This window comes from Chanos chanos, chromosome 8, assembly GCF_902362185.1.
Source record: "Chanos chanos chromosome 8, fChaCha1.1, whole genome shotgun sequence".
Lineage (NCBI taxonomy): Eukaryota > Metazoa > Chordata > Actinopteri > Gonorynchiformes > Chanidae > Chanos > Chanos chanos.
Window position 1 is genome coordinate 34,254,394 of NC_044502.1, and position 25,992 is coordinate 34,280,385.

Here is a 25,992-nt window from a genome sequence, read left to right on the forward strand (position 1 = left end):
CCCTCTATAACTGGGAAGGACATGACTGAATGTCACCCATTTCACATCTTCTGTGGCAATCCTCCACCACACTTGAACGCTGAGATCATTGTTGGAGGTAGAAGAGAGTAGAAATCACAGAGACATCGGGGGACATAATAGAACAATTAGTCCTTAAAAACATTTTATTGTGAAATTTAGGAAGAACTGGTCTGTTGACCAATTTAACAGGTCATTTTCATACTATACTTCTTGCTTGAGTCATATATGATCATATTTGTTTTCTTTTGGGTGTTTCAAAGTGCCTGGTCGCATGTAGGCCCTGTTATAATCAGCACTGGTGTCACACCGTGAATAAAGTATAATAAGCAAAGAAACCCTACTGGTGAGATCACCTCACAGATGAAGTGCTCTCCAGAGAGGCCAAAACTTCAAGAAGCTCCTGACCTCGGTACAACTCACTGATGACTAGCATGTGTTACTAGCACTCAGGTCATGACAGTTGGTAGGACCTCTGAGTTTAAAAAAAAAGGAGTGAGAGAAGAAAAGAGGTAATAAGAGGATGGATCACAGCCATCTCCAATTCCAGTTGGTTCAGTCCTATAGATTTCACTCTGAATGACTCTGAGATTAATGAAATTTTGGCAGAATCTGAGTTTGGAGAGCTTTCATTTAGGCACTGTTTGTCAAGCTGATGTAACTACTGAGTAGCATCAACATGACAGTTTAACTACTACCAAACAGACTTACAAATTTAAGAAAATCATCACTCAAAAGATGATACAAATAAGATGGAGAAATCATAATAATAGAGACATCATTCTCTAATTCCTGTCTGTGTTCAGCTGCTGCGCATCCAGTGGTATTACAAATCAATATGAAAAGAAAGAGGATTTCCCCAAAGAGATTTTCCAGACATTTACTGCATCTGAGCTGCCACATTCCTTTACCAGTGAATCACAACAGATGAGCTTTCTCTTCTGTGCTGTTTGTATGGCAAGTCTCCATTTCATGTGGCAGAGGTGAATCCTAAATCATGTTGTGCTGATGAGCGTCGAAAAGAAACAGACTGATAACAAAAGACATAAAAATTTCCGATGATGCTTTGCTTCTCTCTTCACCTCTATTCCCTACGCTTTAGAGACCTTGACCCCCTCACATTGGTAATTAGAAACGCATTAATCAGATTATGTCATAGGTTACATGTGGTCTATGCATGGTTAGATGACTCAGTTGCTTAAATAAGCACAGATCCTTTTATTTTGTTTGACAGGTTGACTGTTTTACTTGCCTACAGAAGTGAGCTTCATTAGATGAAAATGTGAAATAATACGCTTCTATTAGGAGATAATTGTGCAATTTGTGGGAATTTTTCAGATGAACATTATTTGGACAGATCGAACTTGAATAAGTTTTTCTTTCCCTTTCATGACAGTTTAACATGTGGTCAGCAAGCCCAGATGTGCTATACCCTGGAGGTCTATCTCACCCACGGCAAGATTTTCATATTGAAAAATATTGAATATCTTCAGCAGATTCTCAAATTTTTGTCAGGGGGGAGCAGCAATTGGTTAACCAGCCAAATGCCCACCCACATACTAGAAAACATTATTCTTTAGATGAAGAGATTTGGTTGCACCAAAACCTCCATGAGGTTTGCATATTTTTCAGGGCTCCTCTCCTCAGCAGCTTTGATGTAGTCTACCATGTCAAGGACCTCTCCCCACTGGTGGAACCATCGTTAAACCAGATTCAACCAAGTTCCACTGTGGGTTTGAATTCTGTGTGCATAGCAGTCATTGCTGTTGGCCAAATACAATTAAAATACTATGGCTAAATTGCAGTCACTCTAGTGTATACTGACTACTGTTTTACCCAAACGTCCACAGACACACCAGACTGAAACTGTATCCAGTTACATGCTCATATAAAGGGCAACTACTACAATCATCTCAGTTTTGATTCATCACACTGTTTCTCGAGACATATTATGTACTCTTATTAGGAGGGTGGTGCGCCTGTCCAGTTTTCTGTGTTGTTTTATATGTAAAGATCTTTTTTTTTTTTTAAATTTTTGTCTGTAAGTCATTTTACTGGAGAACAGGAGTGCTAATGGTGGCCGATGAGAGGAAGTGGTACCTGTTTGAAGTGGTGCTTCTGATACTGGTGCCTCTTTCATCTCTGTGTGACATCGTCTCTAGTTCTGGCCCAAAGCATCATAAGGCTTAATAAAAATTATAATACATGTTCATTTCCATGTCAGAAAGCCCTTTGGGCTGAAAGAGGAGTCTGGAAGCATGAAAATTTCATTTAAGCTGATGCCAAAAGATTTAGCTCAAAGAATCTCCTTTAGGGGAGTTTCTCATATGTAAAAGTTAGTTGTGGTTTAAACAATTTTGATGGCATGGAACAGTTACAGATACGTTTTGAGGGCTTTTGTTTGTTTGTTTGTTTTTTGCTTTTGTTTTTGTTTTTCCTGGGTGTTGATTGGTTTCTGCTCTCCATTTAATCATTCAGTTTATGTTTTAAGATTTTTTCATTGTACTTCATGATGAAGACCTTCATGCCAATGACCAACCCAATGAAAATAGTGGACCCTTAAGAATTTTAATATTTCTCATAATGTACATTTAAATGAATTTCATCAGATTGGATAAAATACTTTATCAGAGTTTTCTTTCTTTTTTTTTTTTATATTAAGCCATAAATGTTGTCATTTTTTTATAATGCTTGTTAGAAATGTCTGCAACATGTGTTGAGTTGATATGACATCAGATTTATTATTTTTCAAACTATGATGACATTGAAACATGACCCTATAAACGACTTGATACATTTAATTCAGGACTGTTACAAAAAAAATCTGGCCCATTTCAGCAAAATATAAATGCAAATAGCAATATTGTAATACATTTATTGTATTACATTATAGTTTTATTTTCAGCTGAACAATTTTCATTGCTTGTGTGCAACATTCCTGCAGGCAGACTTGAAATAATCGTTTTGGTTTTTTGCTCTGTCTCAAAATGGTCGCTTTCCATTGAGTCACTGTCTACTGACAGCCTGCATCTCCCAAGGCATTTCTTTTTTATGGCGACTGCGAAATTTTAATGAACAGTGAAGTGATGAGGGCCAACCTCTCCTTCACCGAGTTCAGCTTACTGGCCAGGAGAGCAAAGTTGTGGACACACGCGAAAAAGATCAAAACCATTTGAGAAAATACCCAGCCCTCAAGGGGGACACAAGTTAGCAAATGGCTTCCAAATTAGATAAAAAAAAACAACAACAAAAAAACCAATAAGAAGACATTAGAACTCAGTCGCCATCCCAACCAAAAAAACAAACACAGTCCTACAAACAGGTTTGCAACACTCCACCAAAGCTCAAAGCTGTCATTAGGAGGTCCAAGAATCAGTGGTTGATGTGCGTTCAATCATTACTGTTGAGACAGAGGCCTCTTAAAGAGGGGCTTTAAAACGTGTCGAAAGGGGCTCTCACCTGGTTTTCTTTGTTGTGCCGCCAGCTCTACGGCTACATGGAGAGCGAGCCCCTCACCCTGCAGCTGTTCATCGGGACCGCAGACGACCGCCTCCTGCGACCGCACGCCTTCTACCAGGTCCATCGCATCACCGGCAAGACCGTTTCTACTGCCAGCCACGAGGTCATGCAGTCCAACACTAAAGTGCTTGAGATACCCCTACTGCCTGAAAACAACATGCGAGCTATGTGAGTATATCCTACTGTGCTCCACCATAACACTCTGAAGCAGCATGTATTCTAAACCTAACCATTAACACCAAACATGTTCTCATTACCGTACACATTAACCTCTAACTAAATCTGGAAAGGGGCTTCAGGAAAATGTGTCCTTGTTTTAGTGTTAAAAATCAGCATGACATTAAACACAGCAAACATGCCAACACAGAAAGCCTGTAAACAGACTCTCCCACCCAAGTGTAGAGTAATAAGCAACTGTACCCAGATGTAGAGATGGAGTAGGAAGTCCAGAGCTGGATTTGCTTTGTGGTGTCACAGCTGACATACAATGTCTGAGTTAGTGGCAAATGGCTTCTTTGAGGGTAGACCGCCTCGGGCAGTCTACCCCTTACTGCTCTGTCAGTCCTATCCTGGTGCACAGTGCGGTCAAGCTTATTTTTTGCCTGTAGACTCTCAGAACACCCACCCCTACCCTCGCAGAGGACTGGGGTCTTGTATTCTTTGGGATGCCCTAAGTAAGTCTTGTTCAGGCATCCATTCTCTCCAAAATACACAGCATAGCACAATTGCCACCGAGCTGTAAATTCTGAGTTGATCTTACTTGTCCTTCATCTCCATATGTTTCTTTCCAATCTGGTTTTCTTTTCCGTAGGTAACGGTAATACATATTTCATTTCCATTTTCCCAAAGGCTTTGACAAGTGGAATAAACCAGATATGATCATGAGGTTTAGTCCTTTGACAGGGACTCAGTATTTTTGGTCAAGTGTTTACAAAATCTCAAGTAAACATACATTTAAAAATCCTCTTTGATTGCAAACTGTATGAATGTGAACAGTGTATTTTTCAATACTGTTTCACAAGCCAAGACTTCTCCATTTAGATCTTGTGATACAAAAAAAAAAAAAAAAACCCAGAGATATTGAAAGGTCAAAGTGGTATGTAAGGAGAGTGAAAGTATCTCTGTGCTTCGGACTGGGCAGGAAACAGTGGGCTGAAATGATCTCTTAGCAAAGAAGGAAAGGTCAGGGTGGAAGGAGGTTCTCTGACGTGCTCTTTCCACTCAGCAGTAGACACACTGAATCTGATAAGAGTCCAACAGCATCCCTTTTTCTCTTTGGCCAGAACTCAGTGGACTGTGAGACTCCAACATGCGGATAGCTCTACTTTCATCTCTGTTACAGACATCACAAATAGCTCAGACAAACAGTCCGGTGAATAGATCTACCCATATACACAGAGAGAAGGCAACAAATTCTCCTTAGACTGAAAAGACAAGGTTGTTCCAAACTATTAGAACCGTCAAGAACATGTGGGTTACACCTCGGATGAAGTGGCAAATAAAAGATTGATTCCTATCCTTCTAACAGAGAATCTATTCTATTCTTTTAAATTTGACTTGAAAACTCATTAGGCCATTGTGTAGTTGACTGCCAAAGAAACAAAAATGATCTCTAATTGATATGAATGGCCCAGCTTTCACAATAGTAGACAACTAAGGCCACATTGAGGTCATAATTAGACTTATCTACTGGACTGATCTATTTTTCCACTGCTATTGTAAGAAAGCTAAATATTAGATCATAATTACAAAGAAGGCAAGAGATACTGTATGCTAATTTTATGGAAAAATCCATTACTGCATGCTGGACTGTCACTCAATGGCCTTCCACTTGTTTTAGGTTTTACAATTTTGGTCAAAGCTATAAGGCAAAATGGATTGTTAGTTTTCCAGCTTTTAAATTGTAAGAGAAATCATTATTTAAACTGTAAGCATGTAGTTTTTTCCTCATATTTGAAAACAGTGACTTCGCCTGCCCCATGACATATAATGTAATTGCCCATATAATCATAAACTAAGGAACAGGCCACTCATAATTCATAATACATTTAGCTAAATAAATATATGTGAAACTTTTGGAGCTAACACCACACTGGTCTTTTAGTACTTTTAGTATTCTTGAGTATGAGTGTGTGTGTGTGTGTGTGTGTTTTAATTTATTCAAATTTTACTGATCCAAGTTGAGGAAAAAATAGACTGGTGTAAAAACTTGACATTTAACATGTTCCAGGATTTTTGCCCCAATAGCTCCCATGTAAAATAATTGAAATGCCAAACCATATCCCAGTTGAACTCTGAGAGTTTTTACCAGCCAGCCTTTCATTTTATTTAATTTCTGGAAAGGCCAGCGTGAAAAGTGATGCCTTTTTCCACTAAGGAGTCCCAAGAAGGAAAATCCCCTGTCATGAAAAAGAACGAAAAAAGAAAAAGAAAAAAAAAGAAAGACAAGAAGAAAAAAAAAAGAAAAGAAAAGAAAAAATTAAGGCCGTTAAAAAATCCTTCCCCAGAATATGGCGTTGGTTAGTAAAGTTGAAACTGTTGATGTTTGAACTGGTAAAAGTGTGAAGCTGAAGTGAGGAGCAGTGAGTAGGTGGAGATAGAGAGAGCCTGAGGAAAGGGACAGAGAAGAGGGGTGTGAGAAAGCTCTCCACAGCCAACAGCCTGCTCCCCTGACTGCCACCAGAGACTCTTTTCAATACATACACAGGCCTAGCAATTAAGAGCTATAGATGAGTGGATTGAGCGTGACAGAGTTGTTGCTCCATGACTCCTGTTCTTTGATTTTGGTTCAAACCTTTGATAAAATCGGTCCCTTTTAACACTTAAATCTGTCAGAGCTAATCATTTTTGTATTCAGGCTTAGGCATACCAGTTGCGTTTTGTGCAGTTATCACATTTTTTTTCCCCCCTGATGTTGATTTTCCCTGCCATGTCTGATTCACAAAACAATCAGTATTGTAACACATTTCTGCTTCCATACTTAACAGAATTGACTGTGCAGGCATTCTGAAACTACGTAACTCTGACATCGAACTGCGTAAAGGCGAAACTGACATCGGCCGCAAAAACACCCGTGTGAGAATGGTGTTCCGCGTACACATCAGTCTTCCAAGTGGCAGGACAGTGTCTTTGCAGGCTGCATCCAATCCTATTGAATGCTGTAAGTACACTGGCCAATATTAAAACACACACACACACACACACACAAAGACATGCTACAGGGTACTGAAGTACATTAAAATGAAACACATACTTACAATTGGCACAAGCAGCTATGATTTGCTAACTTTTATTCTATGGACATATTCCCTGCATCAGGACGCCAGCCTTTAAATACTTAAGAAGATTTTATGATAATAATTAATGTTGAGTCACCTACCTTTCTTACCCCAGAGGCTGCGGTTGCACCTGATCACGGGCATTAAAAAAAAAAAGTTAGAGTTATTTGGTTGGGGTCACTGCAGATCTTTTGCCATCTGTACATCTTACCCAGCAGCATTGGAATAAGATATGGAAAATGCTGATACGCTGTTGTCCAGTTTAGATTATGACGTAATGATCGTCTGAGTACACGGTTAGGGGCATTTGAAGCTTGTTCCAGGTATGATTAGTTATGCACAACGGCCACTTTGCTGTAGTTTATGCCCAATTTGATGACCTAATACAAGACTTGGGGCTACCACATGGGCATACCGTATACATGCCCACTCGTTAAATAACTTTACAATAATGTGATTAATCTCAAAATATCACTCACCAGCTAATGAACCGAATTTTATGCATTGTTTGATTTTGCCCATGCATCACCATTTTGGCTGCAAAAACATGCTAGGTGACCAAGATACCCTGAAGGACTCAGGTGGTACATAAACTATGACATAGTCAAATCTCCATTTTATTGTCAAACGTTTAAAAAATATAATGCATTGCAAAAATTGCTAACAAGCTAAATGATGTGACTATAAATATAACGATATGAGAAATAGGTTTTATATTGATTGCTGTAGAAGTATTTAGAGTCCTTGTGCTCATTTGCCTGGCGGCTACATAGAACAGAATGGAACAGAAGTTGGCACACTTGATCTAAAACTGGGAGAAGTCATTACAGGCATAGCTGAGTCATAGCATTGCTAACCAGAGGCTCCAGGGAGCCAGTGTCAACCCAAAGGCTAGTGCTAACGGGAGGCTAATGACTAATATGCTAGTGCTAGCTGTAATCTGGTTGTAGTTGAATGACAGCGATATCTGGAGAGTAGTGCTGGAGGTGCAGGGGCAAATGGGCAGCGGATTCAGGTATTTTCTCTGAATTTTCTGTGTTCATCTTCAGCCCAACGTTCAGCCCAGGAGCTGCCTCTGGTGGAGAAGCAGAGTGTGGACAGTTTCCCTGCTACGGGGGGTAAGAGGTTGCTCCTCAGCGGTCACAACTTTCTGCCAGACTCGAAGGTGGTGTTTGTGGAGAAAGCTCAAGGTAAGTGCAACCTGTGACCCTAGAAATAAAGTCCCCCCCCCCCCCCCCCCCCCCTCAAAATCTCCTGTCCTTTGACTCTCTCTGCCTTTTTTCATTCTTTCCTTCTCTCTTTCTCCCAGTTCCCTCAGTCTTCTCTCCCCGTCAAAATAGTCCAGGCTCTGCCAGGGAGACACATGTGGTGTGCATTAAGGCACTATATTTTTAACAAAAACGTATTTACATTTGCAGAAGTTTCCATTGCCTGTTCGCTGACGCTTGCCACAAGTTAAGGAATGAATCACAAATGGGGCATGTGCAACCCCCCCCACCCCCAGCCAGCACCCGCCCCCCCCCCCCCCGCCCCATTGCTCCTTTTCTTTCTCTCTCTCATCTGAATTCTCCACAGGGAAAAAAAGGAAAAAAAAGAGTTTTGTTTCTTTTCCTTCTTGCACGTTCTGTCTGGGTCGAAATGAGTGCTGACTGCTTCAGGCTGTTGATATTAGAAGTTTACAAACAGTCATTTCCTTGATTGCTCTCAGAGAGGTGAAGACTATCCTGATGCTTGAGTCTGAGCCATATACTGTATACAACTGTGATGATGAGGATGATGATGATGATTGTGGTGATGATAGTGATGGTGATGATGTCGTTTCTTATAAAGAGAAGGAGGAATCTATACTCAAACATGACTGTTAATTCAATTTTCATTGACTTTGATAGAATGTAGTGCCATGCATAAGGGCTTACATTTACCATACATTGATATTACTACGTGCAGATCTGAATCTGTGAATTATGATATAACATTTGGCACTGAGTTTTTGCTCGTTTTTGTTTGTTAGTGTTTATTAAGGCTATTTTTCTGGTCATCAGCATCATCGAAAACATGATTCCGGACCTTGATTTTGATTTAGATTGGGAAAGGTAGACACAACAAATAGAAAAAAGAAAGCCTGTAGGAAAGGTAAAGAATGAAGGGAAATGGATTTGTTGGCAGTCATTTCATAAGAGAAGTGATGTTTTAGTGCCTCACCCTATTCTGACTGAAGAAAATAAACATATTTTGTTCTTGTTCACTCTTTTCGTCCTACCTTCCCTGTTAGGAAAATGTACTCCTACATGAGTTGGATTTTTGCCACTTGTTTCAGGAGGTGATACATCAAGCGATTGGATAAAGAGATCATAAATGTGGACTGATTTAGACTGAAAAGAACAATTACTCCTGAAGGAAGAGTGAATAGAATATCTGTCTTCATTCAGTGATTGGGCTAAAAGGATAAGAAAAGGATGAGAAAAGCTTACGGTGATTTACACAATTATTTTACTCTGGGTTCTAAGAGCTCTAATCTTTGAATCTTTAAGGTTAATGTGGGCCGTAAGTGGACAGTGTTTTAAGAGTCTTTGATATTGGTCCTGTGTGTAATGTTGGCGTCGTCTGACGGGCCTTAGGGCTCTGAGGTGGGGTGGGATCTGTGCGTAGCACTGCTTCGTTCTCTGACGTTTTCCCCGTGACTGGTAGCAGCCTTAGATTCCTCAGTGGGACCACTTACCATGGAAACCACTCTGGACCAGCTGCTGCTTTCTACTTCTTCTACTTCCAAAATCAAACACACACACACACACACACAAATACTATGTACATACTCACCACAACCTCCCCTCACCGACTTAAGAGTTACATACAAGAGTACTTCACCTGTCTTGATACATTGCCCATCTGTCTCAAAATGAGCTGTTTACGTGTAGGAAGTGTGTGTGAAGTGACTCTTACTTCGATTGACGGGAGGGAATCCCCAAGAGGGAAACTCATGCAGTACATCCCTCTACTTTGTCCCACATTTCTCTCCCTCACTCTCTCTCTCTCTCTCTGTCTCTCTCTATTTGTCTGGGTTGCCCGTTAAACAGATTAGAGTGGAGTGGAGCTCTGTGCTTAGGGGAGTCTGTGCTCCTATCTGCCTGCTATTGACATTGAAGACGTTTGTATTCCCTATTTGTTTTGTCCTGAGAGAGGCTTCCTGGAAGGTGCACAAAATGAAGGATACCTTTCATGCCCCCCCCCTCCACTTTGTCAGGCTGCATTTGTTTGTGTGTGTGTGTGTGTGTGTGTGTGCATGATTTGGATTTATTAAACTGGTCTTTTAATTCTATCCAGTGCAAACTCTAATTAAAAGTTTTTTTAATCCTTTGTATTTATGTTATTACATAGTACAATCTATTGCTTGGCTCCCCACTGCAACAGAATGTATCACTATTCACCAAAAACCTTACTGTTTTCTGGGGGTTTTTTTCTTCTTTTCTTTGTGTGTGTGTGTGTGTGTTTTTTTTTTTGCGTGTGCGTGTCTAGGTTCAGTTGTCTGAGAAACTGAAGCCTTTTTTTTTTTTTAAATCATAGTTGATACGGACTGTTAAAAAGTGCATCTGGATTTCTATTGCTTTGGATACATTTGTGCACTCAGAAGTTGAGTGTCTTCTTAGTCACATACACAAAGACACACGCTTACACACACATATCACACTGAACGCTTCTTCACTCGTCAGAATTAGCGTATTGGAGTAAGCAGTGACGGTCATTAACACAATGATCAAAGGTTAGGGACTCTGCACACTTTCCAAGATGTGCTCCAATAAACACCTCCCCAAATATTCCAGGATTTTTAAGTAGACACAGACGTGGCTCAGCCTTTCCAAACAGACTGATAGAGAAGCAATGTGCACAAAGACAAATAATGCCTTTTAAATCTCCTCTGCATTAAAGATGAGCAATCAGAACTTTTTATATCTGAATCATAGATTATTTTTGGACAGTCCTGCCAGTTGAAATCCACTTCGCAGGGCTCCTTACATTGCTGGATGTGTTGATTCCCGTGAAAGGGAAACATGTCTTCTAAGTGTTCAGTAAACGAACAATGTGCAAATTGATAACAGCGTGCTCCGTTTGTGAGACATGAGCGAATTTACTGGACAAGGAAACACAATCTCCCCCCCCCCCCCATCTCTCTCTCTCTCTCTCTCTCTCTCTCCACCCCTCCCTCCCTCTCTCTCTCTGATTCTGTTTTGTTTGCTCCTCTTCTCTCCTGAGACTATGTCTGAGAAGTTTGATCAGACAGCACGTATTCCAGTGACACTGAGGGATACCTTAATGTCCCCTGAAAAATAATTACGTTAGCTTCTCAAATGCCAACAGCATCCCCACTGCTCTGAGGAGGGCCCTGCTGGATGACTGATGCAAACCACTTGTGTGTGTGTGTGTGTGTGTGTGTATGCGTGTGCATGTGCGTGCATGTGCGTGTGTATGTTTGTTTGCAAGTGTTGTAAGTGTGCAAGTGTGATAGTTAGCCTGCGGGCCTGTTTGTGTGTTCAGTAGGAAGTATTTTCAGTGACTCAACAGTGAGGGATTCCCTCCAGAGGGGAGTAGCGGAACAGTCAAGTCTTTCAGGAATACACACACACACGCACGCGCACACACACACGTACACAAATGCACATACACATGCGTACATACATGCATGCCCATATTACGCCTGCTGCTCAGGTGTTAACTTTATGTACTGATTTACTCATGACTTATTATCTCTCAATAATACATGTTCTGACATTGATTTTCTATAGTATGACCTCATTATGGGCTATGTGTCCCCGGATGACTTGCTCTAATTCACCGAATCAAAACATGTTTGATTAGAGAGATATGAGTTAGTTGTCTGAGACAGCTATCCTTTCACTAAATGTGAGCCATTTTCAGTGCATTTGACACTGGACACATTATACAGTCAATAAACGTTGTTGTTTATATTTTCTTGCTGCTGTCAGAGACCATAAAGGCTATTATCAGCATTAATCGAAATGAAATGGAGAATGATAGTGAACAGATTTGTAGAGTTATTTCTATTGGGTAGTACAAACTTTTCATTAACTTTTGTGACTTTGTCTCTATGAATTTTCCATGACCTCTGTGTGCGTCTCTCTCTCTGTCTCTCTGTCTCTCTCTCTCTCTCTCTCTCTCTCTCTCTCTGTCTCTCTCTCTCTCTCTCTCTCTCTCTCTCTCTGTCTGTTATTTTTATTATTGTGTGTTTGTGTAGTCCGTGTTACAGAGCAATAGAGGGAAGGTTTTCTTTGCACAACCCCTCCGGTTTGGCAGAGCTTCCCGTAGGCATACCTGGCGCACCTCGTGGTTGGAGTGTGTGTTCTGGCACGAGTGTGTGTGTTTTTGTGAGTGTGTGTGTGTGTGTGTGTGTGTGTGTGTGTGTGTGAGTTGGGGAAAGCCTGGGCTCTGACTCAGAGGGGAGGGAATTCCCTTGTGAGCTGGATGACTTTTACATCTGGTCTGACTGGATGCATGCCTGGATTCAGTGCAGCTGCAATGTGGCTATGCCTAGGCTCCACAGTAGGAGGAACGAGCTAACCCCACACCTCCCCTACCTTCCCCCTAGCACTTCACCTCGAGCTTGTCTCTCCCCTGCTTTTACCTATACTCTCATCTTAAACCCTCATCCCCTCCCGTATCCACCCAATGAATGGCTTTGTCAGATTTAGTCTCCATCAGGAAGAGCAGTGGCTTAAGCCAGTGGTCAATATCCCAAGTGTGGAAAATTAGGTCTTTTTACATACAATCACATCTGCTCCAGGTTCAGAAAAATAAAAGTTCCAAGGCTGAGCAGCGTTAGAATTAGCCAGGTGAAGGTTAGATTCTCCCAAAAGTTATTAAATTTAACAGAAAGAGACAGAGACAGAGCAGGAGAGAGAGAGAGAGAGAGAGAGAGAGAGAGAGAGAGAGAGAGAAAAGCTCCCTGAAATGATCAGTGGACCAGAGGAAGAGAGGGGAAAATAAGACTGGATTGTTTCACAAGTGCCTCTGTAATTACTTGTGTGAATCATATTTTCCATTCCCAAAGCCGCCAAAGTGAACATTCTTTGGCTGCTGGCTGATGGTGTTTGTTGCGTGGTGTTGTTGGGTGCCCTCTGACTCCATGATGAGATTGGGCTTGTGCTCTCAGCAACTGGGAGTGAACAACAGGTCACCTTTGAGACAATAGTGTCAAGGCCCCAGAGTACTACTAGTACCACAGTCACTGACCATCAAAGAGCTGCTCTCACAGGTTCAGACAAACAGACAGTTTACACATCCTCACAGATGCTTTTTGATTTGTAGCAGTACTAAATACATGGGACTAAAGCCTCTTTGAATGTCACTTAACAAAGGTTTTTTTTTTTTTTTTTTTTGGTTTTGTTTTTTTTTTCCTTCAAGTTAAAGTGGTTATAAGTGTGTGGTATGTGTTCTTTGTGTGTTTTTATGTGTGTGTGTGTCCATGACTTGATAATGGAGGGGATTTTGCAGTTATAGTCTAATTAAAGAGTGTGTTGTGTGTGTGTGTGTGTGTGTGTGTGTGTGTGTGTGTGTTGTGTGTGTTGGAGAAAACGGTGTGTTGAAGGGGTGTAACCTGGGCTTTCAGGAACATAAGCATTTTGCAGATGTTACAGGAAGCGAGCGGAAAGTTTTGTGGTTATCAGTCCTACGGCAATGTCTGACAAGACGAGGTATGCCACATACGCAGTGCTCTCTCGGTTCAATTAAAAGGAGGAAAAGGAAAGATGGACAAAGTTTTTTTTTTTCTCTCTCTTTTCTTTTGTTTCTTTTCTTTTTCTTTCTTTTTTTCCCCCTTCTGTTTTCCTCTAGAGCCCCAAGCAGATAGATTTGTTAAATTTGTACCCATGAAGATTAAAGAGAGATAAGGTGGCTGAGAAAAGAAAAGAGTACAAAGTGAGATAAAAAGTGAGAAAAGGACAGAGAGACATAAGGAGCAAATGACAGGGAGTAAAAGAGAGAGAGAGGGAGAGACAGAGAGAGAGAAAGGCTGCTGACAGAAATAAAGGCTGAAAAACATGTTTACGTAGGGAGCCTTGATGTGGAGGTCTAAGGTTTCCCTCTTGGAGAAGCTCCCAGAGCAGAGGAGGAGGAGGAGGTGCTGTGATTCCTCCCCCCCACCCCCAGATGACTGTCCGGATATAATGTGAGCAGTCACTGAACTGTGGCAGATGTCTGCCGATGCGCAAACCTCTTCAGTGTTGCCCCCTGTCCTTCCTCTTATACTTCCTATCAGCGCTGTTCTTCACCACCTCACTGAACCCTCCTCACCCAATCTCTGTGTTCCCTCAAGAGCAACAAAAGCCTTACCTGACTATAATCTCTGTCCTTTGACTCTGCTTCTTCACTTTACTCTCACTTTCTATTTCTCTCTTTCTCTCTATCTCCTTATATAGAACACTTTAGGAAACAGATACCTACTGCTCCCTCCCACACACGTCAATATAGATAGGACTACCTCGCTTGAGTCCTTTTGTTCTAACCATACTTGATGTGAATACCAAATCTACCGGAAAAGGGCTGTTCCAGCTGCAGCAGTTAATTGCTATTCATTATGCTTTAATTCTACAATACAGGAAACAATCACTTGAATCCAAGCAGACATGCATTTATCTGTCATTGACAGACAGTAAGAGGGATTTGTCAACAGCAAAGTAAGGGACAAAAAAAAAAAAAAGAAAAAAAAAAAGCCTCACCTAAAGCGTGGATACTTCAAAATAAAAGCAAATAACTCTTTCACACAGTCCACTTTAATCATTCAAATGTACATTCCACTCCTGCAGTACAGTTGGCTGCTAAAAACTCTCTGAAAATATTATGACATCACTTTGTGAATCTATTCAACCACAATGCTAATGAGATGTCATGACTAGGCACCGAGCCATTTTGTGGCGGCCTCGTGGACACAAAGACGCAGCCCTACGGCTTACCTCCCCACCCCCCACCCCCCCACCCCAAGTACCACACTCTGCCACAGACTCAAAGACATTCAGAGAGCCAAAGTCGTTTCTATTTCTGTTAACGCTAATGAGTCCAGGCCGAGTCCTGGCTGCGGCTTCCAATGGTGATGACAATAACAGAGCCGAAAACGTCTGCCGTCTTTTAAGGTGTGGCTTGACGAGTCAAAAAAGAGACACGAATGTAGAACGCATGACGCTTGCTTTAGCCACAGCTGCTTCATCTCTTCACCATTTTATTAGATGAGAGGGAAACCTCGGCGTCGTGGAAACCCATTGAGACAAACGAAAGGAGAAAGAAAGAGGAGAAGGTTTTTTTTTTTTTTTTTTTTTTTTATGAAGCAGAGTTAAAAATACATTAGGAGACAGCTGTAAATGGGTACGACACGAGAGTGATGTGTAGTGAGGTGGGGTGGGGGGGTGGGGTGGGGGGGAGTGCATTATGAACAGTCAGGACAGACATTGACAGAGAAAAGGGGATGTAGTTCATTTGTGCTTTTGCTGCAAGTTTTACAGCATAATTCAATTTCTAAATTCTCATTTACAGATGGGCATCACCTATGGGAGACAGAGGCCAAAGTTGACAAGGACTCTGTCAAATCTGTAAGTATGAAAACACAGTTATCGTATTGTACATTTGTATTTACAATAAGGCCAGAGAATAGAGAAGGCTAGTTGGTTTGATGACGAACAAGATGTTTGTCCGTGTGTGTGTGTGTGTGTGTGTGTTTTGTTGTTGTTGTTGTTTTTTTTTGGGGGGGGGGTGTCTTGAAGCAGAGACTCATAATTTTCTCTATGACATCACGACTTCTGCACAGCAAATTCCCCAGAGTTAAATTAATTCTGTTTATATTGTTCCACCAGAGTGGGACAACATAAACTACCTCAGAGTTAATGCGATCAGTCTTCTCATTCTTAAAATATTACTCAGTAATAAACTTACTTCTGTGGTGATGCAAGGCTTACTCAAACCTGTCTCTCACTGTTTCTCTCTCTCTGTTTCTCTATTTTCACCACTCTCCTTTCCCTGATGTAACCCTTACTCAGGAATTACTAAGAGTGAGAGTGAATGGGCTTGATTAGTCCATGCAACACTCAATGAAATTTTCACCAAAGGCTTTTTGTCTGCCTTCATCAGCAGCAACACAAACAAAAGCAATCACATATTTAGTCTCATGCTCCTGTTATCCTCCTCTCTGACACGCACACACTCACACTCTCACGCAAACACACACAAACACGCATACGCACATGCACACACACAAACACACACACACAAGAACCTTGACATGTCGGGTGAACCACGGCTTCGGTTTGACGAGGAGTCAAGAGCGAGTTATATACCTCCTTTTCACCTGCTGCATTTTGATTTCAGATGTAATGAGAAAATAAACCACCTCTCTGTTCTTTTAGTGTTTTCTGTCAGTTCGACTGAATAGCAAAAAAAAGCAAAAAAAAAAAAAAAAAAAAGGCAACAAAGTCAAACTGAGTTTTTATTGCCTTTTGTGGAATGGTTTATATTAGTTTGCTCGTTCCAAAAGGCTGCTTTGTTTTTGGGATTTAATTAGAACAAACCCCTCTGTGTGTGTGTGTGTGTGTGTGTGTGTGTGTGTGTGTGTGTGTGCGTGTGTGTTTGTGTGTGTTTGTGTGTGTCTGTGTGTTGATGCGTTTTGTGTTTGTGTATGTGTGTACATGCATGTGTGTGATGTGTACATGTTATACATTCCATCTGTTCCTTTAATCAGCACGCTTTCAGTTCTCCACTTCCTGTAAACCAACTGTTGCAATTTACACTAGCGGGGGTCCTACATAAACCAGCCTGAAGGATTCCTGTCACTAGCCTCACCACTCTAATAGTCTGCGGTGATTCTTTGCATTCTTTATTGGTGTTGTTGTCGTTTCATTCAAGTGAATGCTTTGTTGCGTCAGCTTTGTTAAAGATGGACCTTCTCTTTGCAGGCTAATTGGTCTTAAGGGCAGGCTGATGTTAGAGATAGCCTCAGATGTTGGAAAATTGCATTGGGTGGGAGGGGAGGGTGGCGAGAGACAGGAGAAAGACAAATAATACAGTAATGTCTATTTGGAGCTCATACAAACAAGAGTTCCCTCTCAACTTCTCTTTTCCTCCCCCTCACGCCGCCATCAGGCAGGAGGTTCAGAGGAACCGTCATTTGTGTCTCTGTTAGAGGCCAACGCTCGCACGTCAGAGGGCAAGTCAAACACACATTTACACATGTCCACACACACCTGGGGACTGTCTGAATGCCTTACCGTGACCTGCGGAGCGAGGTAGCGCTCAGAGACTGCTGAGTCATGAAATGAGGGGACTTCCTCTGCCGTCCCACCCCCCCTCACCAACCACCTACCTCTGCACCTCCGGACCTCTGACTATTCTCTGGAAGTCGGTTATATGCCTGTTCACGTCACCGCCGTCCAAGCTGTCAGCCTGAGCTGTCAAAGCAGTCAAGAGTTCAACTCACCCCCGTGGTTCGCCTGGGGGAGGGGGGAAGGGTGGCAATGGGAAAACGGGCGCTATGGTTAAAACAAAGCCCAACCTCTCCCCATTCCTCTTACTCCCTCTAGCAGATCTCAGCACGGCCGCTCCTGCGCAGGAGTCTGCCTGAGACGGTGTGAATTGAAATGATATAGGGCACAGCGTTGCTTTGACTCCTCTGGGCTCACCCGGAGACCCAGCTGCACAGTCCAAACATTTGACCTGAACCTCCACGCTTCCTGCTTTTAAAAAAAAAAAAAAAAAAAAAAATAGGGATCTTTATGCACCTCAGGAACTTGCAGAGCCTTTGAGAGTTATGCAATAGCTTTGTAAAGGGAACTTTTTAAAGACTGGAACCTTTATTGCCTCATTCACCCACCCACTCTCATTTTATTTAATACCCTTTATTTTATAAGCTGATGCTAATGTTTTGGGAGGTTTATACTTTTTCCTTTATTAGTCCGTTGTAGCGTAGTCATATAGTAACAGTCTGAAAATGATGTGGTGTGTTGCAGACTTCACTGTTGGTGGAGATCCCTCCCTATCGGAATCAGAGGATATCCAATCCTGTGCAAGTGAACTTCTATGTTTGCAATGGCAAGAGGAAGAGGAGCCAATATCAGCGCTTCACATACTTGCCCCCTAATGGTAAATTCAATTAAATTCATCTTAATTTAATTTAATTCCACTCCATTCAAGTTTACAGTTGTTTATACTTAATGCACAAGTCTACAGTTGGAATGCATTGCTTCCATTCTGTCTCTCTTGCACACACATACACACACAAACACACACAGACACACAAAGACACACCTAGATACTTTTATCTTCTCACCCTCTCTTTACCTCTCTGTCTATTCATGTTGTGTTCCAAGTCAAACGTAAATATTTTTGACTTTCTATCATGACTTGTGCTGTATGTGCAGGAGAGGGACATACATTATCCAGTATATAAATTATTATCAAGATACAACTCTTGACCATCTAAAGAAGTCTTTTTTTTATCTGGACAGCACAACTCTGCAGCAGTATTTTGTCATAGAGCATACATGGAGCACAGTAAGAGGGAAACCTGTGAGTTGTGTTTATTCTATTGCTGTATTGCATTGCTCAGCAATGAGGTATTACCAGTGACTGACAGAGCCCCCGAGCTTTGTTGATATTGAGTAAGATGTTCCTGTCAACCCAGCTGTCACGTCTCCCTTCACGTAGCTCGGCATGGCTGGGACCTCCTTTTCCTACTCCTTCTGCTCCTCACAACGTGCAACAACCTGCCCCAAACCCTGATCCGTTACCCTGGCTTCCCCACTCTCCCCAGGCCTCTGCTTTATGGATGGCATTTCACTCCGGAATTTTCTTAGGCTGTGTGCATCACAGGTTTCCTTTTCTCTCTCTCTCTCTCTCTCTCTCTCTCTCTCTCTCTCGCTCTCTCTCTCTGGAGAAAAATATACCAGCAAAGTATCCATTAGACAGGATAACAGAGAGTTCCTGTCCCAAACACAGACTGGATAAGACTGCACTGACGTTGAGTACAGGCAAAGAAATTTCTCTTACTCCTCTGTTTCTTGCTTTTAACTTTTGATCAAAATATTCAAATCTTGCCTTTTTGCACACCTCACACAGTATGCATTTTGCACATCATAATAAAAGTTGACTTAAATAAAAAATCTTCAAAAGGCTTAAGTTTCTCATGGGTGAAAGATCAGGGGGGAAAAAGGCTATTTGAACTCGCTACAGTGTCAGCACCCACAAACTGTAAAGGCTGCGATTAGATTGAAAAAAAAAAAAAAGCCCTGATCCTTTCGGCAAGTCCCAGCTGTTTTTGTAAGTCGGCGAGATAAGCCATGATTCATTCAGTGAGGATGGTTCTCATATTAGCGCCACACGCGAGAGCCCTGCAGTAAAGGGCCCTATTAGGAGATGTGACCTGACAGAGTTGTACGACATTAGTTGGATACTTTCTCAAACAGGAAGGGCTGGAGCTCACAAGAAACAAAAGGCAGATCCCCAGCCATATATAGCATCACTTAGCGGGAGAGATAACGCTAATCAGCGGTATGATGCTTCGTCAAAGCTTTTCGTGCCTCAACATTAAAACCCACCAGTTAGTCAAGTGCAATATTCAATTGTTTTATGGCCGCTGCAGTACGCAATGAATATTGACAATGGTTACCCGTGCTGCACGGTGGCCGATTTCTGTAACTCTCGAATACAAACATAGACCTGCCCTGCAGACTCTGCTAAGCATCAGAGAGCCTGTAAATATACGTCAGATCTGTTTGAAAGCACAGAATCTGCTCTCGCACACTACCATTAACAGACAAGCTCGGTTTAGCAGTGCAGCGGTACACAAGAAGGGACCTCTGTTTGCGTCTGTTTGACAATGACTGTGACTGAGTGATGAGTACAGTCAAGCGCTAACACGAATATGCAGGGTGTTTCAGGTGCAAACTGAAAAGTGACTGTAGTGGATAATGCAAAAGCCCAAATGTAGAGAAATTTTGCAAGACATCTGTGCATATTTTTGCATTGATAGTACCCACACTGATACTGATTATTACCAATAATGTCCACCTCATCATAAATGTAATTTACATTTTGCATTGTATATTCATTACATAAATCTAAAAACTAATGAACAACTAATTGAATTAGTAGCAAACTTGAATTAATGTGCAGACTCACTCCCATAATTATAACAGAGATAATTGTGATGGAAAATTAGTGTCGGAAAGAGAGGTGGTTTTGCTTGCTTGTGTGTGTGTGTGTGTGAGTGTGTGTGTGCATTGCAAACCGTCAACACTGTGGCAAGGTAATGAGAACCCAGGGCACAGTGGGGTCGCTGTCATCACTTCCTCCCACACTCATGTGAATGGGGCCTGCCCGCTCTTTCGCTGGACCACTTCAAGTACAATTGCGGTTGTTGACGCGTCTTACAAAGAACATCTCATTCACGCTTCAGCGTCTCTGTGTCTATAAAAAGGCTCCGGCTGTGAAAACCGCCCCTTAAAATAGTCTTACTTTCTTTAAAAAGCGGAAGGACGAGACAAACACGCTGTGGTTTTTTCTAGCTGGTATCGAAAACAACTCTCATTTTCCATTCATAGTACTGTCTTTATTAAATCGTACACCCATATTGAAGGCTGGCATGCAAATAGTGTGAAACTAAATGGTATGCTTTACTACTATCTTCCTTTAACCCTGGAAATAGCCTTTCCTCTCCCTCTGATGCTACTAGCAACCACCAGCTCAAGTGTTAGTAACGTTAGCAGAGTTCAATACGGGGCTTAACAGCTGTTTTTTCGTTTCTTCTTCTCCTTCTTTCCCCCCTTTGAACCGGTACAACCTTATCTCCTGGGAGATGTATTGTTTTTGTTGTGTAAACATAATTTGATTCTTATCCATGTGTACTCTAGTCATGCTTCAGATATGTGTATTACTGATGTTATCAGATCTAGGCTCTATTGTAAGTCTGTCCCCTCTCTCCTTCACACTCGTGCGCAGACACACACTCACACACGCACACACAGTCCTTCTCAGGCAGGGTTAGACAGCCAGAGATAAGCTTGAATGGCACTTCAGCCAAGCTATTTTTTCAGCTTATGTGAAGTCCATTTGTAGAAAAATGTTCACCTTGTTTTACTTGAATGTACCACACTAGGTCAGTCCGTTGATTTAGTGTTGAATGTTGGATTTACTAATTTAATTTAATCAATTCACTAAACCCAATCAGCTGCACTCTAATTTAGGGCAAAGTTATTGATCCAGAATTTGGATTAAGTTTGATCTGTTTTCTTCGGTTCAAAGATCTGCGATGTCTATTTCAATAAATCACTCAAGATGTCTAGATTTATAAAGAAATTATTCGAAAATGAAATGAAAGGATAAATACAGCACTCCAACTATTTCAATTCTTTTTTTTTTTGTAAATTCAGCTTTAGTAGAATTTGTGGTTTGTTTGTATTTCATGACTCAGTAGATGTTGAAATCTCCATGCAGTAAATGTGAGTCCTTGTTCTCTAGCTGCTGGTGTTAACGTTGCTTTTCCAATCTCAATTCCAGTAACTTTTTGTGCCAGTGAGGTCCTGACGTGTCGTCCTTTTCTTCTAAAAATAAGAAACATTCTCTCATACCACATGAAACAACAATCGCAAAAGTCCTGGCACCAGTGAAAGCCCACTTGAAGTCAGTTCTCGGAATCCTTTCATTTTATACAAGCAGTCTGAAGATTCCTTCCCAATATCAAGTTCTATTATTAACACAAATGGTGACTTAGTTTCAGGGTAGGGCTTGTGGCCTTTAGTGGTTATAGAGAAGGAGAATGTTAAGTAGAGACTTAATTTGTAATGTGCAATTTATCACTGATTTAAAATGTTCTGTGCAACGTTGAAACTAATTCATATCCTGTCAAACCTGGACTTGAGAACCTTCCAAGGAGCACGACTTTCTCAGTGTTTTTCTGTGTGCCTCTTTATCTTTCACTGTCTTACACAACATACATACACATATTGTAATAACATTTCCTCCATGCCTTTTTTTGGTTCTCATGACAAGTAAGCCTTCATATATTGGCCATATGCGTGAGCATATGGAGCGTACTCTGTCTCTAGGACCTTGCCTTTATGATATTGTGGATATTAAGCACGCCCACAAACTGTTTGCAGACATTGCTTTTGGATGGTGACAGACATGTCCAACTGTCCCTCACCGGCCACCAACCATCAGCCAGATTGTTCCCACCCAGGAGCATGTAATTACTCCCAGGCTCTCATGGTGTGATTAACTGTCCTATGATTCACAATGCACAACAAATCCTGAGTGCTCCTTCTGTATCACACAGAACAAATTTCACTTCTTTTTTTTTGTATGGTGCAAAAATCTATATATCATACAAACCCTAATGTTTTGTAGCATTTAATGTTTAATCCATCTTAAAAGTTTCATACAGAGCCTTCTGACAGAGCAACGTGTGCCTCACAGCCAGAGACGACCACAGTCATAGCTATGCACTATGACAGGGAAGCTTAGGAGAGCTCCTCCGACCTCTCTTGAGCAAAGGGAGTCAGAGTATACTCCACAGTATCCCCCCCAATCCGTTTGCCTGAGTCCAAGTTTTCTCCAAAGCTCCGGCAAAGACTAAGGCACTCAGCGAATATCCAGATCAAGCCTGCAAACTTTAATGCAAGCAGACAGGGCTAGTCAGAGGGAGAGAGACAGAGAGAGAAAGAAGAAGAAGAAGTGGAGAAAAACATGTGCAGAGCGTAAACTGTCTAAGGGCCATAACCCTGCAGGTTGGGAGGAAATCGGAGCCAGCTGGGGACGGCACTAACGGGGGGGGGGGGGGGGGGGGGGGGGGGGGGGGGGGGTCTTCTCACAGTGAAGCAGAGATGAGTTGTACACGGCTCCAGATCCACCTGAAGGCTGGATGATTCCCTTTGTCCCCAAAGGCTTAGACAGAAATCCAAGAATGTGAGACAGACAATAGAAGAGAGAGGGAGAAAAAGAGGGGAGGTAAAAAGACATAAGCACAGCTGTCATTTTGCAGTTTATTTTAAGTGTCAAATAATTACATTACACCCACTCAACTCATTAGCCTGTAACAGTAAAATCAAAGTCATGAAAAACTCATGAAATTAATAGAAATGAGCTATGCAGATACACATTTTTGCATTACATGCATAGTACGCATGTTCAGCTGTGGGCACAAACAACTAAATTTGCAAAATGACCAAGCAGTTATCATTTAAAATTGTTTGTTCCCTTAATGTAAAGTAAAGATACCAAATAGTGGGGAGTCTTAGCTAAACAACAGCCGAGGAGGGATTTGTATCTGTAACCTCCAGGTACTACTCATATTGGGCATCTGAGACTAGCTTTTGGGCACTTGAGACTAGTGCACACCAGCCAACTGAAGGAGGTCTAGCTCACTCCCACGTCAGTTACAGTGCAGAACACTGACGTAAATCCCCTTCCTATGGGAACGGTTTGCTGACATGTGCAGTTTAAGAGTGTGAAAGACCTCTTCAACTGAAAAAATAATAAACATATGATTTAATGATATGGTAACAAACACCCCTCAGCAGCTCTACAATGCATGCTAATTCATACACGGTAAACACATTAGCACACGGTGCTGTAGTTTAGTTTTCTTTCAGGCAGCCTATGATGCTACTTTTGAAATCTATATATTTTAAAAAAAGGGCCACGAAAGTTCACCCTTCCTGTGCACTGACAGGAAAACCAAGGCGATTTAATCAGTATATTACGGTAAATGATATGTTATTTGACATGAAGATGTCCATACAAGTTTTGGAAGGTCATTGGACTTTCCCTTATTATCTTATGTTATAGAGTCCTCTTAAACCACAGGCACAGTAGACTCACTTAAGAACCAATAAGTACCCAATCAAAATCAAATCTTTTTTTCTTCTTCCCTCCACTCTCTATCCTGAGAGCAACAATTACTCTGAAAGCTTTGAGCCCTTTGGGTCTTGGGCTCCTGCTGTAGCGCACTGTTTTAAAATACTCTTTTATAGGATATCAGAGCTGGAGCTGAATCCAAAGCAAACAGGCCTTTTCATTATTGGAGCCAGCTGTGGTACTCTGCTCTAAAGACTCATCCATTTTCTTCTTCTTCTTCTTCTTCTTCTTCTTCTTCCTTTCTCTTTTTTCTTGAAAGTGAGACACTCATTCATTAGCAAGGGATAATCATGAACTGGCATAATAGTTCACATTTACTCACTCACTTGCTCACTTACTTACTCACTTGTTCCCTCAATTATCCCTTTGAACATATCACATTTTTTTTTTCATTCGCTCTCTCCTCTCTTTCTGTTGGCAGTTCCTATGATAAAAACAGAACCAAATGATGACTATGAGCCCCAAGGGGCTCTGGGGATGCCCATGCACATGCCATCCTACTATGGCCATCAGAGATTGACTCCTATGATGCCTGTGGGTGATGCTGAAGCTTGTCTTGGAGGTTATCCATCTTGCCCGCCACGAAACTCCGCTGTGCCCACTTCTTCCCCCAGCTCCAGCCCCAAGCTGCACGACCTGTCTCCTGTCCCATTCCCAAAGTGTCTGTCCAGCAGCCCAACGCAACACCACCCTATGCAAGCAGTGGCCTCCCTGCAGGACACGCCTTCCCATCCGTCTTTGGCCCTCCCCAGCTCGCCAGACCACTCCACCTCCCTCACCATGTTGCACCCACAGGGCAGTCCTCACCTCAGCAGCCCTGCCTATCAACCCCTATACCCCAGCAGTAGCCCTTCCTCCTCTCCCAACTCACACCCTTCCACTCCTGGAGCTGCTGCTGAGAGCCCCTTCATCCCTACCTTCAGCCCCGCTCAGCCAGCACCACCCAGCTCCACCCAGACCAGAGGCAGCCCAACCAGCCTCCTCCCAGAGGACAGCAGCCCCCCAACCCTACCAGTCACCATCAAACAGGAGCCTCAGGAGCTTGATCAGATATACCTTGATGACGGTGAGTCTCAAAGCTACCCTGCTGTCTCAGTTACTAAAGTATAAAACAAATGTCCTCAGTTTTAGTGGTGTGTATAACAATTCTAAGTTTAACAGCATTTTTCCACCGGTGTTGTGGTCTGCTTATTCCTTTGAATCCGAATGCCTCTGCCAGAATTGGTGTCATTAAAGCCATCTATTTATCCATTTATGGACTGTTTATTTAAGTCTCAGACCAGTTACAGGTGTGTGACAATGGGCATCACATCTATGAATACTTTTTTTTATTATGATTTTACTACAGTAAATTACCTCAGTGGGATTTTCAGACAATCTGTCCAAACACAGGCAGAGAGGGGTCGGGCAGGGAGCGGCAGTACAAAAACAGTGGCACACGCGTGCTGGACCAAACTGTTGACACAAGAGCTAATGAAGGAAGCAAAACAATGGGTAGGGGTTTCCTGAGGCGTGTGGATTTTTATTTACTTTTTTTTTTCTTTGCACTCAAAGTTTTGATTTGAGGGAAGTTAGAAGGCAAGAGGCACTTTTGTTTTTGTTGGTTATCCCCTATGGAGGCTGCTGCATGGAGCTGTCGTCATCAAGGGAGACCGAAGGGGAAAGGGGGGTTGGTTAAGGGGAGCCCCTCTGCCCTGGCTTTGTGCCCAGTGACACCCACGGGAGCACTGTACATTTGAACACCTCCCTCTCCTCCACGTTCCTGTCGTAATTGCCCCTGGCTGGAGGTTGTGATGTCCTCACCCTCTGGCCTTCCAAACTGGCTCTAATGGTGGTGCTTGCCTGGGTTGCTGAAATAGCTCCCAGTATTTTAATGATCTGAATATGTGCCACACTTTCCTCTACGCTTAAAAATGATAAGGTGGAATGTCCTATATAAATAGAAGGCCACAGAGCAGCTCTCAATTCGTATGAGGATGTCACCTTTATCGAGTGTCTTTTCAACACTCAGTTCTGTTACTCCAGCTAACAGGGCACTATGAATAGTGAGACTGGGGGTGCGGAGTGTGCTTACGTGTGTACGTGTCTATGAAAAAAGAGGTGTATCAGGGCCAGAGGGAATAACTGTTATTGAGTCAATACGCAGCTGTCATTAAATCTGTCATCTGTATGACTCCCACTGGCCCATAACTCATAAATAAACAAAAACACAGAAATTTAAAGTCATCAGTCCATCATCGCACTAGTGAGAAACCCTGAATCTAACCCTTTTTGC

The 25,992-nt window shown here is 42.1% G+C and overlaps 1 protein-coding gene across 1 annotated transcript in view; it reads left to right on the plus strand.

Moving 5' to 3' along the window:
• The window catches only part of LOC115819629 (nuclear factor of activated T-cells, cytoplasmic 1-like), a 39,519-nt gene that overhangs the window by 10,821 nt on the left and 2,706 nt on the right, over window positions 1–25,992 (plus strand). The window contains exons 4-9 of the mRNA XM_030783132.1: window positions 3,503–3,705; window positions 6,525–6,697; window positions 7,865–8,005; window positions 15,351–15,406; window positions 17,813–17,945; window positions 24,139–24,783. Coding sequence (XP_030638992.1) covers window positions 3,503–3,705; window positions 6,525–6,697; window positions 7,865–8,005; window positions 15,351–15,406; window positions 17,813–17,945; window positions 24,139–24,783 — 1,351 coding nt within the window. The remainder of the gene's footprint in view (window positions 1–3,502; window positions 3,706–6,524; window positions 6,698–7,864; window positions 8,006–15,350; window positions 15,407–17,812; window positions 17,946–24,138; window positions 24,784–25,992) is intronic.